The sequence below is a fragment of the Gopherus evgoodei genome, chromosome 6, assembly GCF_007399415.2.
Source record: "Gopherus evgoodei ecotype Sinaloan lineage chromosome 6, rGopEvg1_v1.p, whole genome shotgun sequence".
In the NCBI taxonomy this organism is placed as follows: domain Eukaryota; kingdom Metazoa; phylum Chordata; order Testudines; family Testudinidae; genus Gopherus; species Gopherus evgoodei.
The window spans coordinates 65,193,555-65,206,704 of NC_044327.1; the positions used below are offsets into that span (position 1 = coordinate 65,193,555).

At 39.9% G+C, this 13,150-nt stretch overlaps 1 protein-coding gene across 2 annotated transcripts in view; it reads left to right on the plus strand.

Moving 5' to 3' along the window:
- The window catches only part of REEP5 (receptor accessory protein 5), a 31,891-nt gene extending 18,999 nt beyond the window's left edge, over positions 1-12,892 (plus strand). Inside the window, exons 3-5 of one of the 2 annotated variants that reach the window (XM_030567950.1) lie at positions 1,683-1,821; positions 7,281-7,459; positions 9,306-12,892. In XM_030567950.1, the coding sequence (XP_030423810.1) occupies positions 1,683-1,821; positions 7,281-7,459; positions 9,306-9,336 (349 nt within the window). In that variant the 3' untranslated portion in view covers positions 9,337-12,892. The remainder of the gene's footprint in view (positions 1-1,682; positions 1,822-7,280; positions 7,460-9,305) is intronic. The other variant, XM_030567949.1, reaches the window with a different exon arrangement.
- Positions 12,893-13,150: the final 258 nt, after the last annotated feature.

Genomic DNA, 13,150 nt, shown 5'->3' on the forward strand with positions numbered 1-13,150 from the left:
AAAATCAATAGTGTGACAAAGGTTGGTTGGTTTTTTTTAACCTGTAGAACCAGGATCTGAAGCACTATAAGCATTTCATAAAACAGAGATTGTATTCACAGGCAGAACTGTCAGTAGCCATGAATCACAGGGTTCAATAAGCATTATTACAGACTTTCAAAAAATCTTGTGCAACTGAGGGTCTCCCCCCAGACTTAACAAAGAACAATATTAAACGACTAATACAAGAAAATTACAAACCAAATTGGGTAAGTATACACGCTTTATCCTATTACTATAGAATTACCCAAAAGAACATTCTTTCTAGTACTTCCACATTCACAAATTGTACATCTGTTAACCTGGGTCATCTAATAACTACTCAATCCTTGGAATTTTCCTCAAACTTATTCAAAGTGGTAACATTTCACTGGAGTTCTCTAGGACTTACAGGATTCCTTGATCTCCACTCTTTCTTCAGTAGCTCACTCTCTAATGTGAAGACACACACTCCAGTTTACTCTGGTTCGGGTCAAACTCCATCCAGCCTCTCAAGCACTGTGTACTAGTTACTTGCCCCCACTCTAGAACCTCATTCCAAATATTACAGAAACTCAGGCAACTCTAGATTGCCCTCTCTAGAAAGCCCAGTGGCTACTGATGCAATATTTACAACACTTAGGTACATGCTCAGATCCAATTTAAAATAAGGGCTACCACCTTTCTTCTGTCCCACAAAATAACAAGAATGATGATCAGGCTCTGGTAAGACTTTCTTGAATCAACACTAGTTTTCTAATGAGAGCTTGTTTGTTTAAACTTTTTTGGATTGCGTTGCACAGGTAAATGGTGTTTTGATATGACATGCAGGTTGACACAGGTCAGCCACATAGTTTTATGTTTTTGCCTTTGCTTGTATGAAATTTGGGTTTTTGCTCAAGCAGAATCATTGTGTATGAGAGTGCTAAAATAATCATTGCACTTTAAAAACTGTTAGTCCAGAGTTCAGCTTTTGTCTAGGGAGCTATAGTATAATCACATCAGTATCTTGCACAGATGTGCATTTCAGTTCTACAGTTTAGACTCTAATAGTATGCAGAAGCACCAGGTGCATTCCAATTATTGAGGGGGACAGTGTTTTTGCTGTTTCTTATGGAACCTGTGAGTAACTTGCGTTCTTGCTGGTCACTAAAGAAACGGCAAATGAACTTTCTGTGAGCCCTATCTTCTTGTCTCCAGTGAACTGGAACATTTTATTGTCTTAGAATGGGAACAGAGACCATGTGGTTCATTAAGGTGGAATACCTTCAGTTTAATGGAGGACTCTCCACATTATTCTTGCTAATGTTACCTAACCTTTTCTTAACTCTCTACTGGAATGGAAGGCCACAAATAATTTGATGTCTGTGTTTGATGTCTATTTATGTATGTTTTATCATCAAAAAGTCACAAGTAGGAGACATACAAATATATTTGAGTTTCTCGATGCCTTTCATATATAGAAAGGTTTTAGTGTTCAAAGATCTGGGGCAAATCCTCTATATGAAAGGAATGTTTCAGCCCATCTTCCCACGTACATATGCACAGGCAAATCAAAGTGATCGGTCTCTCCACTATATCATAACAGATTTGGGACAAATCCATGTATTTTGTAAATGAGGTGGCATTACTGAACTACTCACCTGTTATGCTTTCCTTTTCAGAATCAAGGCTATTGAAAGCCCCAACAAAGATGATGATACACAGTGGCTGACCTACTGGGTTGTGTATGGCATCTTCAGCATAGCAGAATTTTTCTCGGATATCTTTCTGTCCTGGTTCCCTTTCTACTACATGCTGAAGGTTTGTTGGTTCATCCTTTTCCCCTTAAAATAAGACACTCAATATATCAAATGTAGAATCTACTAAAGTAGTAAATGGCAGTAAGATTCCCCAATACTGGGTCCTAGTTAACTTTTAAACTTATTATCATATAAATTGTCACTTTTTGGCACAATAAGAGTGAACTCTTGAGGTTAGGGGGAGAATGAAGAGAATGGCAATAGTTGCAGGGAGGAGGTGCACAGCATGTACAACATAGGGAAGTTGATTCCCTAGCCAAACTCTTTAGCTAGGCTCAGACAAGGTGACTGTGTGTGCCCATGCAGTGAAGAGACGCAAGGCATTTGCCTCTACTTTATGGGATTAGAAGTAACTCCAGAGACCGCAATAAAAAGTATAAATCCTGTGTATTTGGGGTGGGGTGGGGTGAATCAGAGGGTGAAGATATAGATTTGGATCATATGGGCTTCAGATATCCTTTAACGTGCCCTTGTCTTTCTGAAAGAGCAGAGCTGGAGTTACAGTACCTTGTCACTAAACTGTTTGCAGATCCATAAACATTTTCAGCAGGCTGTAAATAATCAGCTACACTTCAACTATAAACTACAACTCGCCTAACATGCTGCAAGCTGTCTGCCAACCAAGATGTGATATTACCAGACTTTCAAACATTACATTGTTTGTGTTCATTTCAATAGGCTATTTTTAAATACACTTCTGGGTGGAGGAAGATCCAGGTAACTGAGTAATTAACTTATGTACTTTCTGGGTGGGCTGCTTTTCTCCCTTCTCTCTCCCCATATCTCTGCGCTTTGCTATTTTTGTCACAACTGTTTGCAAAGAATGCTGAATTCTTAGTGGGTGTTTAGTCCATCAGGGTTCTTGCAGTACTGATGTGCTGTTAAAATGGTATGATTGTAATATGATACAAAGTTTGATGTTCTCTCCCAGGAAACACCTTATGTTAAAGCCAAGATTCTACTCAAAGCCCTTAACTGAACTGTTCAGTTGATCCTGGTTAAAGATTCAGAAGGAAACTATTGTCCCTCTCTCGAGAGGGCCATGCTCCTTTCTAGCAAGGGTTCAGTTCATTAATGACTTTTTATTCATTGCAGAAAAGTGTGTGTGGTGTTTTTTTTTTGTTTTTTTTTTAATGCATCAACTTAACTATCTTGATGTAAAATCCTAGTGGAAAATAAGACATGGTAGTTTTTACCACTGTGTCTCTAGTTGAAATAAACCCCACGTGTGAAGTGTAGAGTGAATCTTGGGGTGTGGTGGTGGTAGTGGTTGGATTTTTTTTGCACAGTCAGCTCTCAGCCCAGCACTCAAAAGATTAGCTTGCTCATTAGACTGGAATCTGGAGAGCTTTGAAATTCAATACTATAATTTTTTTTTACCTGAACAAAAAGGTGAAGAAAATTATTAAATTTGCCTTCAACTCCTTTGATACTTTATTTTTATTTAATTGAATAGAAATATGCCACTGTGACAACTTGATTATGAAAACTACAACAGAGGATTTACTCCCTCAAAAGAATTGAAAATCAGTTAAAACTTACTTGATTTCCTCTCCTTGTAATGATCAAACTGTCTTAGACAGTAATGATCAAACTGTCTTAGACACTATCATGCAGAGAGCCATGTAATGACCCAAATGATGATTAGACGTTTTTCCCTGAAGGCCATTTCTTCACTTACCTCAGGAAAGAATAGCTGTAACAACATGATCTATTGAATTTCCCAGTAGGAAATCTGAAGTATAGCAAAGAAAATGGAGAAGTAGCAAAATCCTTTTCTGAAAGGACAACATGCTTGCATAGTTAACTTTAAGCAATGCTTCAGCAATGCATTAGGATTTTGATATAGCTAGAGACCTCCTTTAATGTTTTTAAATAAATCTGCTGAGGATTCTCTGATTATGGGAGAGTTTAGCTTCCCAAATATAGATTGGAGGATGAGTGCTATAATAATAGTAGGGCCCATGTTTTTCTGGATGGGATAGTTAACAGATTTCTTCACCAAATTGCTGAACCAACAAGAGATGATGCTGTTTTAGATTTGGTGTCGGTGAGTAGTGAGGATCTTGGAGAAGAACTGGTTGTAGAGGAAAACCTTGGTTAGAGTGATCATGAGCTAATTCAGTTTTAACTAAATAGAAGGATAAACAAAAATAGATCTGCAGTTAGGGTCCTGGATTTCAAAAGAGCTAATTTTAAAAAAAAAAGGAAGGGGGGCGGAACTTAGTTAGGGAAGTGGACTGGACTGAAATTCAATGATCTGAATGTGGAGAAGGCTTGGAATTACTTTAAGTCAAAGTTACAGACACTATCTGAAGCCTGCATTCCAAGTAACTGGGAAAAATTCACAGGGAAGGGTTGCAAGGTGGATGAAGATGAGCAAGCATCTCAAACCATGTGACTAAGAGAAAGCAGAACGCCTACAAGGAATGGAAGATGGGAGGTCAGAAAGTGTAGAGAGAAAGTGAGAACTGCCGAAAGCCAAGCAGAGTTAGATGTTGCAAAGGGAATTAAAATCAGTAGTAAAATTTGCAGGTTTAAATTAGTGTAGAGGGCAAATTCTTTGTAACTTGAAGTCTTAAAATTATGATTTGAGGACTTCAGTAACTCAGCCAGAGGCTATGGGTCTATTACAGGAGCAGGTGGGTGAGGTTCTGTGGCCTGTAATGTGCAGGAGGTCAGAGCAGATGATTATCGTGGTCCCTTCTGACCTTAAAGTCTGAGTACACTGAAAATCTGTTCATGAATAGTTAAATAATATGACAGATCCCTCTTCCTCAGGATTTTTCTAAAGCTTACCAGGCTCCAAAGGCACTGATATAAAAATACCTGTATTTACTCCAATTTCTGAATTCTAATCCCTTGACAGCACAGCTTCTGTATTTGAGGCAGGGTTGTTCCAACTTAATAAGATTGCCTGATACTTCTCATTATAAAGCCCTGCTTTTAGTTGCTTATAACTTTTGCCAAACTTCAACCATAGAGGCTGAAATTTCCCAAGCTGTGTATCTGCATCAGGCTGAAATAAATGTGTTTTTTGTGTGGCTTTTTTTATTGTTCAAAGTTTCAGCCAAAACTGTTCAGTCATTCTCGAATATGGTTAGTGAAAAGTGTCTCGCCCATGTAAATTCTTAATACAGTTTCTCTCTGATGCTCTATTGCCTGCATGCTTTGGAGCAGGGTCTTGAAATTTGGCAGTAAGGGTGACCTCTTTGGTTACTGTGAAAACCTTGGCCAAGTTACAAGCTTGTGAAAAATTGCAGTTCGCATACGTTCAGTAGATATGAAAGTTTAGCCTCTTAAAATTTTCCAAAAATCTTTGTGCACTGAACATGCTCCATCCCCTACATGGGACCTCATTCAATATACGCCACTTCCCCACCCCTGTGTGGCTGAGCATGCTTCAGCCAACAGCTGCAGGGGTGAAGCAGGACTTTCCCTGTGACAGCTGTTCTCAGCTAGAGAGAGGCCCTAGAACTGAGCTCGCAATGACCCCCTGCTGGTGCTCAGACAGCATGGAGAAGGAAGCTGCCTGATAGGGGACAAAAAGTCAGAGGAGGGGAGGAAGTGGAATAGATTGGAACAAGGAATTTGAGATTGGGACCAGTGGGGAAGGGAAGAGAGAGAAACTGACTGGGAGTTCAGGATGAAAGGGAGACTGGGACTGGCTGGGAAAGGAAATTGGGACTGAGAGCTCTAGGCAGGCAGTGGTTGGACAGGGAGACTGTGAAGGGAGTCTAGACAAGGGTGCTGATTGAGCCAATAGGACTGGGAAGAGAAGCTGGGGTGGCAAAGCAGAAGAGAACAGGGACAGTTGGAGGGTACCGGGTAAAAGGGGTCAAACTTGTAGGGAGGGAGAGGGAAATTGAATTCCTAAGCATCCTTATTCCTCTGCTGTGAGCATATCTGTGAAATCCACTGGTAAAATATGTCTTGTCCACATAGAGGATGACAACCTAATATTGCTGTCAGTTACTCCTTTACCTCACATGGCAGAGGCCTGTATTAGGAATCTAAAGGTTCCAGTCCTGCCAATGACTGATATGGCTGTCAACATAATTATACATGATGGGATGTTTTTTCAGTTTGCCTTTTTTTTTAAAACTTAGGAAATTTCACCAAAAATCTACACTAAAAGAACATTCAGGTTGCAAAATCAAGCACTTAAATTAAGAAATACCAAGATTAAGGTGCAACCTTATTTCAGCCTATTTGTGTGTGGGGGTTATCGTACAGCCCCTCCCACCCCTTACCTCATTCAGTGTATAAGATGGATGGGGTTCACTTAAATGAGCACCTATTCAATATTTTGTTTTCTCCTTGTTCAATATGTGGCTTAGGTCTGCCTTAGTGTTTCACTGTTAGTTAATTATCTTCTCAGCACCTCTGTGCGGTGAGTGGAGTGGTGGTTATCCCCATTTTACAAATGGGTAACTGAGATGCAGATATTAAACTCAAAAGGATCTGCTATTTAGGGTGCCCAGTCTGAGACATGTAAAACTGGATTTTTCACAGTACTTAGCATTTTAAGCTCCCATTGATTTCCATTGCAGCTGAGAGTGCTCAGCACTTCTGTAAATCAGACCCCAGGTCTCAAGTTGAGCACCCAGACAATGAAGAGAGAACTTTGAATACATCTGAAACTTGGTTTCAGTGATTGGTCCAGCATCACATAGGAATTCTGTAGCAAAGACAGGGTGGCATCAGATTCTCCAAGGCAGCAGTCAACTGCTTAGCCATTAGATAGGGGACCACAGAAGGAGAAAAGATGCTGCACCTGCCAACTCCTCAACAAATGAGGTAGGTGTCCTTCAGAAAATAGCCTTCTTCACTACGCAACCCTGATTCAACCTCAGAGCAGGTCCTTTCACACTATATATGTACAAAGAGTCTTAATTTAGGTTGCACAGGTGCTGACTTTGACTAATTCTGATGTTGACTAAATGTTCTTTTTGTGTGTCTGTACTGGGATGGTTGCTATAGAAATGTCTATAGTACCAATTCCAGTAGTACATAAGCCTCTCATATACTAAAAGATCTATCTTCCAAACACTCTTGTGAGATGGTATCCTAATGTTACAGACAGGGAATTGAGGTACAGACACTAATACTTGATTGAAACAACAAAACCATACCCCGACCCAGTTCTACAGTACAACCTTCTACTATGGATGCAGTTTTACTGGTATAAACAAGCCTTAAACAAGTATAGCTTATTTCTCCCCTTATCATATGAAAATAAGCAATACCAGTATAACTGAGTCCATGCTGGAGGGGGGGTTGTGCATGTCCCTTTACAGATAGGTTAACTAAACCGGTACAACTTTTGTGTGTAGAAAAAGCAAAAGTGACCTTGGTAAGTCACTGAGTCTGTGGGCAGAGTTAGAGACAGAACCCAGATCTCGTGAATCTCATCCTTCCTCTCTCAGCGCCAATATTGATTTTGTGTTTTCTGTGCAGTGTGGCTTTCTCCTGTGGTGCATGGCTCCAAGCCCTTCCAATGGAGCAGAGCTTCTCTACCACCGAATTATCCGCCCTTTGTTCTTGAAGCATGAGGCTCAGTTGGACAGTGTTGTGAAGGATCTGAAAGACAAAGCTGCAGAGACTGCAGATGTCATTACTAAAGAAGGTGAGACCAAGTATGTAAACTTGCCTCAAGGAGTGGGAATTTACCTTTATGATTTCAGGGCTGATGCCTTTAAAATGATTATTTTTGGCCTTAAAAGATGCTGCTTTTGCAGATATCTGGCTGGGGCTGTGTTACCTTTGAAGCAAATTAAAGGAGAGAGAGGATTATGGAGGGCATAGATGAAGCAAGTAGCATTTCTTTAGCGTATGTCTACGTTAAGCAACAAATCTCTTGAAGGACACTGCTTGCATTGAAATGGTCCAGTTATTTTGCTTGTCCCTATAACAGCTTAGCATGTCCATAAAGTAGTGTTATTAGTGAGAGAATCTATTCAGCTCATCACACAGGCAATCCATACAACTTTGGGTATTCAATACATTCTGGGTCACCTGAAGTACTTAGAATTTGGTGCTATGGAGTAACTGCCAAATGTTTTATATGGCAAGTTGTTAATATTACTTGTAATGTTTCACCTTGTGTTGAATTCCTATCTATTAAGTGTCTGTATTTTTCCTCTCCTAGAAAGCAAAATGTCTCAATCCCACTTTTTTTTTTTTAAAAAGAAAAAACACCAAACTAATAAAAAAAACCCAATGATTTAGGTCTCAGGAGAAAAGTGAAATCTCCATAGTGATTCCTATATGCACAATTGCTGGAGCTCAAGCAGCATGCTGAAATGGTTCAGAGGGGCTCACACGGAAGGAAGAAGGCTGGAGGCTTTTCAGCCCTTATTTAGCTCCCAAGGAAGTCAGGCGGGAAACTTGCACTGTAAATGCCTCGTAAAATATGGATGAAGGAAGGAGATGTAGCTGAACTTTCTGGAGTGTTTGAATCTAAACCTGAAGGGAGACAGAACCTTTCAAATTTTTTAGGCGTTTTCTTTGATTTCCCCGTTATATTCTCTCAACTCTGTTTTCCTACTTGAATGTAAGTGACTCATTCTTTCCTGTTTTTCCTATGCTCCTGATGCATGACCTTTACTGAGACAAACATCTGTTTTGTAGACAAAGTTTAAAGCACAGTAACTTTTCTTCACAACTGTTCTTGTTCTCCTAGTTATAGCCTGTGTTCTCTGCACTTCTCTTTTTGTGTTCCTCTTCCTTGAGTCTTGTCCTCGTGTTCTCTTTTCTTCTCTCCCCCCACCCCCCAAACACCCTCAGCAGGGCCAGCTTCAGGCACCAGTCCAGCAAGCAGCTGCTTGGGGTGCCCAGCGGTGAGAGGTGGCACGTCCAGGTCTTTGGCAATTCGGCGGTGGGTCTCTCAGTCCATCTTGGAGTGAAGGACCTGCCGCTGAAGACTGAAGCAGTGGCAGTACAGCTGATCGTGATTGTGGCTTTTTTTTTTTTTTTAATTTTTTCCCTTTTTGCTGCTTGGGGTGGCAAAACCCCTGGAGCCAGCCCTGACCCTCAGACACTAAGGTTTGCATATACCTGCTCAATCAGTGTGTTACTACAGCCCACTCCATCTGACTGATGGGCTGATTCATTCTCCGGACATGTTACAGTGAAACTTTCAAAATATATACAGACCTTCAGGTACTACAGCTAGACCTGGTATATCCCATATTAAATAGTGTTCTTTTCTTAAGCTGGGCTGTGATCTTCATTGTGGTGCTGTCAACCTATGGTTGGTTTGCTATAATAAAGATTTTCACAGAATCTGTTTCTACAAAACTTCACAGCTGTGATCCACTCCATTGTCAATTTTATTTGCTTATTTTAAAATGCTGATTTTCCCTCAGCATTTGGAGGTAAAATGTAGATTTTTATTTCACAACTGCAGTCAATAGTGATTACATAGGCCTCTTATATATAGCAGGATAGAAATTTAACACTTTGTTTTCTCCCCTCCTCCAGCCAAGAAAGCTACAGTGAACTTACTGGGTGATGAGAAGAAGGGCATTTAAACTGTTAGCAGGATGAAGAAAGTTCCCCTGCCCTCCTCTCCCCCCACCTCCTTTATACAGCTCGATGTTACTGGGGACTGTGGTATAATAATTTTAATAATAATGTTGCCTTGGAAACATTTTTGATATATTAAAGGAACGTGTTGTAAGTTTGCTTACTTTTATGTTGTCTATATAGAAAGTAAGCACTTCTATTTAAATGCAGTGCAATGGGCAGCATCTAAAGCTTATTGAAAACTTATCTTATTCATCTCCATGCAGAGGAAAGACCTTTCAGTAGTGTCTCACTCTGCCGTGAACACAAACTCAAATAAAATTATATCTGTATCCCACAGGCTCTGCACCTCAGTTTGTTTCTTTGTGCATGCATTCTCTGTATTTACAGTTAACATTTGACTGGTTCTTCCTGTAACGTAGCATTTTTGTATGCAAAAGTAATGCGTTCTACTTGGATTTTCATGCATACGTTTGCATATACAGGAAATAATCTATCAGAGGGAAGTGGCTTAATACATGTATTCCCCACGAGTGAAGCCAACCGCACTATGTACTTGGTCATGGAGATTCTATATTGTTGCATGTACCACTTGTAACCTGCAGTATTCAGTACAAAGTGTGTGTGTTTAATATTAAATGGGTAGTTCTTAAACATAGAAAAGAGCAGGTTAGTGCGAATGATCAGGGTTATACTGGTGTGAAGTTATTTGCCAGAAATGGATGCATTGAACGGCTGGTGCAAACTGACTAAAGCATAACCCCTGACTTGTTTGTTAAATGTAATTGGCATGTGAAATGATTCAGGAATGGAGTGCCTTACAAATTACACTCAGAGAAGCAGAAAGCAACTGTAAAAAAAATCAGATCTACTGCAGTGATTTGTAGAAATACCTGCTGAAGTCAGTTACAATTTACATTGTAATCATGGGGCTTGCCTTTTATCTTGTTTTGTTCCCCTCAACCCCTTCCTCCATGAGCTTTTTCTGCATATGCAAAAGGTGGTGTCTGCTCTGGCTACATAAGGAGATGTGGGTCTTCCCCCTATTACCCACTACATCAGAGCCTATGAGATGCATGGGCATCAAAAAACCTCTTACGGGGAAGAAGTAAAACATATAGGTTACTTAACTGGACAGGACGAGAGCAACACAAATGTGACCAAAGCCTTAAAAATAATTCCTATAAGTCAAAACACTCTGGCCCTTTACAATCTGTGTTTGCATTTACTGTTACTATTTTATTTGAATTTTGAGATGTATTCACACTGTACACAATTCTGTAGTTTTACATCATATTCTTTTCCTTGGCATTATGCCCTGTGAGGTTTCCTTAGAGTTTGCTGGCTTTGCATCATTTTTTAAATTATTTTTCCATATTTATAATTGTGGTCCAGCCCATGTACCTTAAGGAAAATGCATTCCAATTCATGTAGAGAAGCAAATAAAATCAGTGAAGGTTTCTAGTTTCCCACAAAAACACACTGAATTAACCCAACAGGAATCTCTCAATGCACGAAACAATACAAAAATGTAATATAGCAGCTTCAGGGTTATATCTGAAATAGGTTTTTAAATCAAAGTTAGACTAATGAAGAGGTATCACATATGCCTTAGAGCATAATCTGTAATCAAGAGAGCAATTTAAATAAAATGGGAGGTAGTGAAAACTTGCTAATTAGGGATGGGGGTGACTTAGGTATATTTCCTCCCCTCCCCCAAAGGCCAGGTTTGCATGCTGAACGGAGAACTTGAAATAGCACAGCTTGCAAACAAGTATACATTGTGTATGTTTGGCTAGTAAAACTCCCCCTTGCTTTGTGACCACTTTTTGGTACAAGCTGGCCTAATGCATAGAACAACAGATATTTAAGGTAACTTTGAAACTGAGCAAGGGGAATAGTGCCACAAGCAGATATCCTCACTAACTGTGACCTACCCTTAAATACCTGTTGGGTGCTGTTGTGGCATTCTCTATCTCCTTAGTCCTCTAGAATTTGAATGGGAAGGGATATTGGAACTTTCAGTTCAAACTGAGTTTCTTGTCCTAGTTTTAGGGATGCCTCAGAGCAAAGGGGTGGGTGAAGGGTACTTAACTATTCAAAGTGCTGTGATCTTTCCACCTCTTCCCATGCAAACAGGAAGTTTTCCTTTTGTCTCTAAGAGCCATTGTGGACAAAGGAGGGGTACAGTGTGACTGCAGGTCACCTAAAGTTGGGAAGGTTGCCACTAATTCCCACAAACTATTTTAGATGATGAGGAAGGAGTCAAAACAGCCATAAGCATTGGATAGCTATGACACTGGTTAACTTACAGCACCCCTGCAGCTAACAAAAGTATGAACAGCGCAGTATAAACTGAGCCAAAACAGGAATGGAAGTGCAATAGTAACCTAAAAAACCTAGTAGTCATCCTCTGGGTTTCACTTCTGCTAAGAATTGCAATGTAAAGGTAGTCTGAGGAAAAGCTTTAGCATTGTCCTCAGTGCTACATTTTAGTGAAGGTCCTATTAAAATGGAGTTAGTGGAATTTTGGGGGGCCATAACCCATTTTAATTTATTTTATGCACTTTAAATCAGCGCTGCATAAGCCTGTCAGCTTGTGGCACTAACATTACTGCCAGTTTCCTTTTTAGAAGGATGTTAAACCTAAAAATTCTCAAAGTGTTTTAACAGGAGCAATACCCATGAAGCACGGTATTCAGTAACTAAAAAGAACTAAGTCCTGTATAAGTAAACAAATGACTGCTTATAGGGCCATTAAATACTGTCCCTATTTTAAAGAGGTGGGAAACGAGAGGTTAGAGACTTTCCAAGGTCAGCCAGCCATCCCTAGGGACACAACATAACTTCCTGATTGTCAACCCAGTTAATTTTTATTCTGAAGAATCCCATCTTTTAAACTTCACCTCAGAGGTGCAATGCCCTTTTAGAGAGGTGTAAGGAGAAGTTTACTCTAGTATTCTCAAATAAGGTTCAGAACTGAATAGTTAAATGTTTTCTGTGTTTACAACAAAGCCCTCTTGATCAGACAGTTGTTAACACTATGTTTAGTGCAACACAGCCCTCAAGGTTGGTTGCTTTTTTTTTTTTTTTTAAACAGTTCTTTGTTCCAACTGATTTACAGTTAGACAAAGTGGCTTGGTGCTGCTTGTCAAGCTGTGTGCATTACTGCTAATAAGTTGCTGTATGGGAAATTCAAACTGTACAAACTTAACATTCTCTTAAAATTGCTTTCGGGCTTGATATATTTAATCTTTAGGTGAGTGGGAAGATTTTTGCAAAGGTATGCAAATTAAGAGGACCTTTTCACTCATGTAGTCTTGGAAGGGAAGGATTCCTGCAGCAACACATTCTGTATTTGCAAATAACTCCTGTGGGCACTGGCCACTCAGTTCAGTGCCATTCTGTAAGTCTTCTCACAGCAGCTGTTTGAAAAATTAGTATATCTTAGCCAATTTGTCTGTGCTGAAGATGTAATGTACTGAACAGAAAGATAATGTACTGAACAGAAAGATATAAATAAAGAGCAGTCTCTTACAGTACTGGAGTAATGCTTTTCACTATGTCTTAAATAAGTACCATCTGCTCAACCTATGGAAAACTACTGGGTTAAAAGGGCAAGACATCTTTTCATCCTTGCCCCCATTCCAGCAGGAGCTTGCAGAGCTACCAAATACTTCATTGCTGGAGCTCTTAGTTTGTGTGCCTGTGTGTTACAGAGGTCTGCTCCTCCAAACAGCTGGTAGTGGACAACTATAGTATAGGGCAGGGTAGTCAATAGGCAGACCCCCAAATCTATT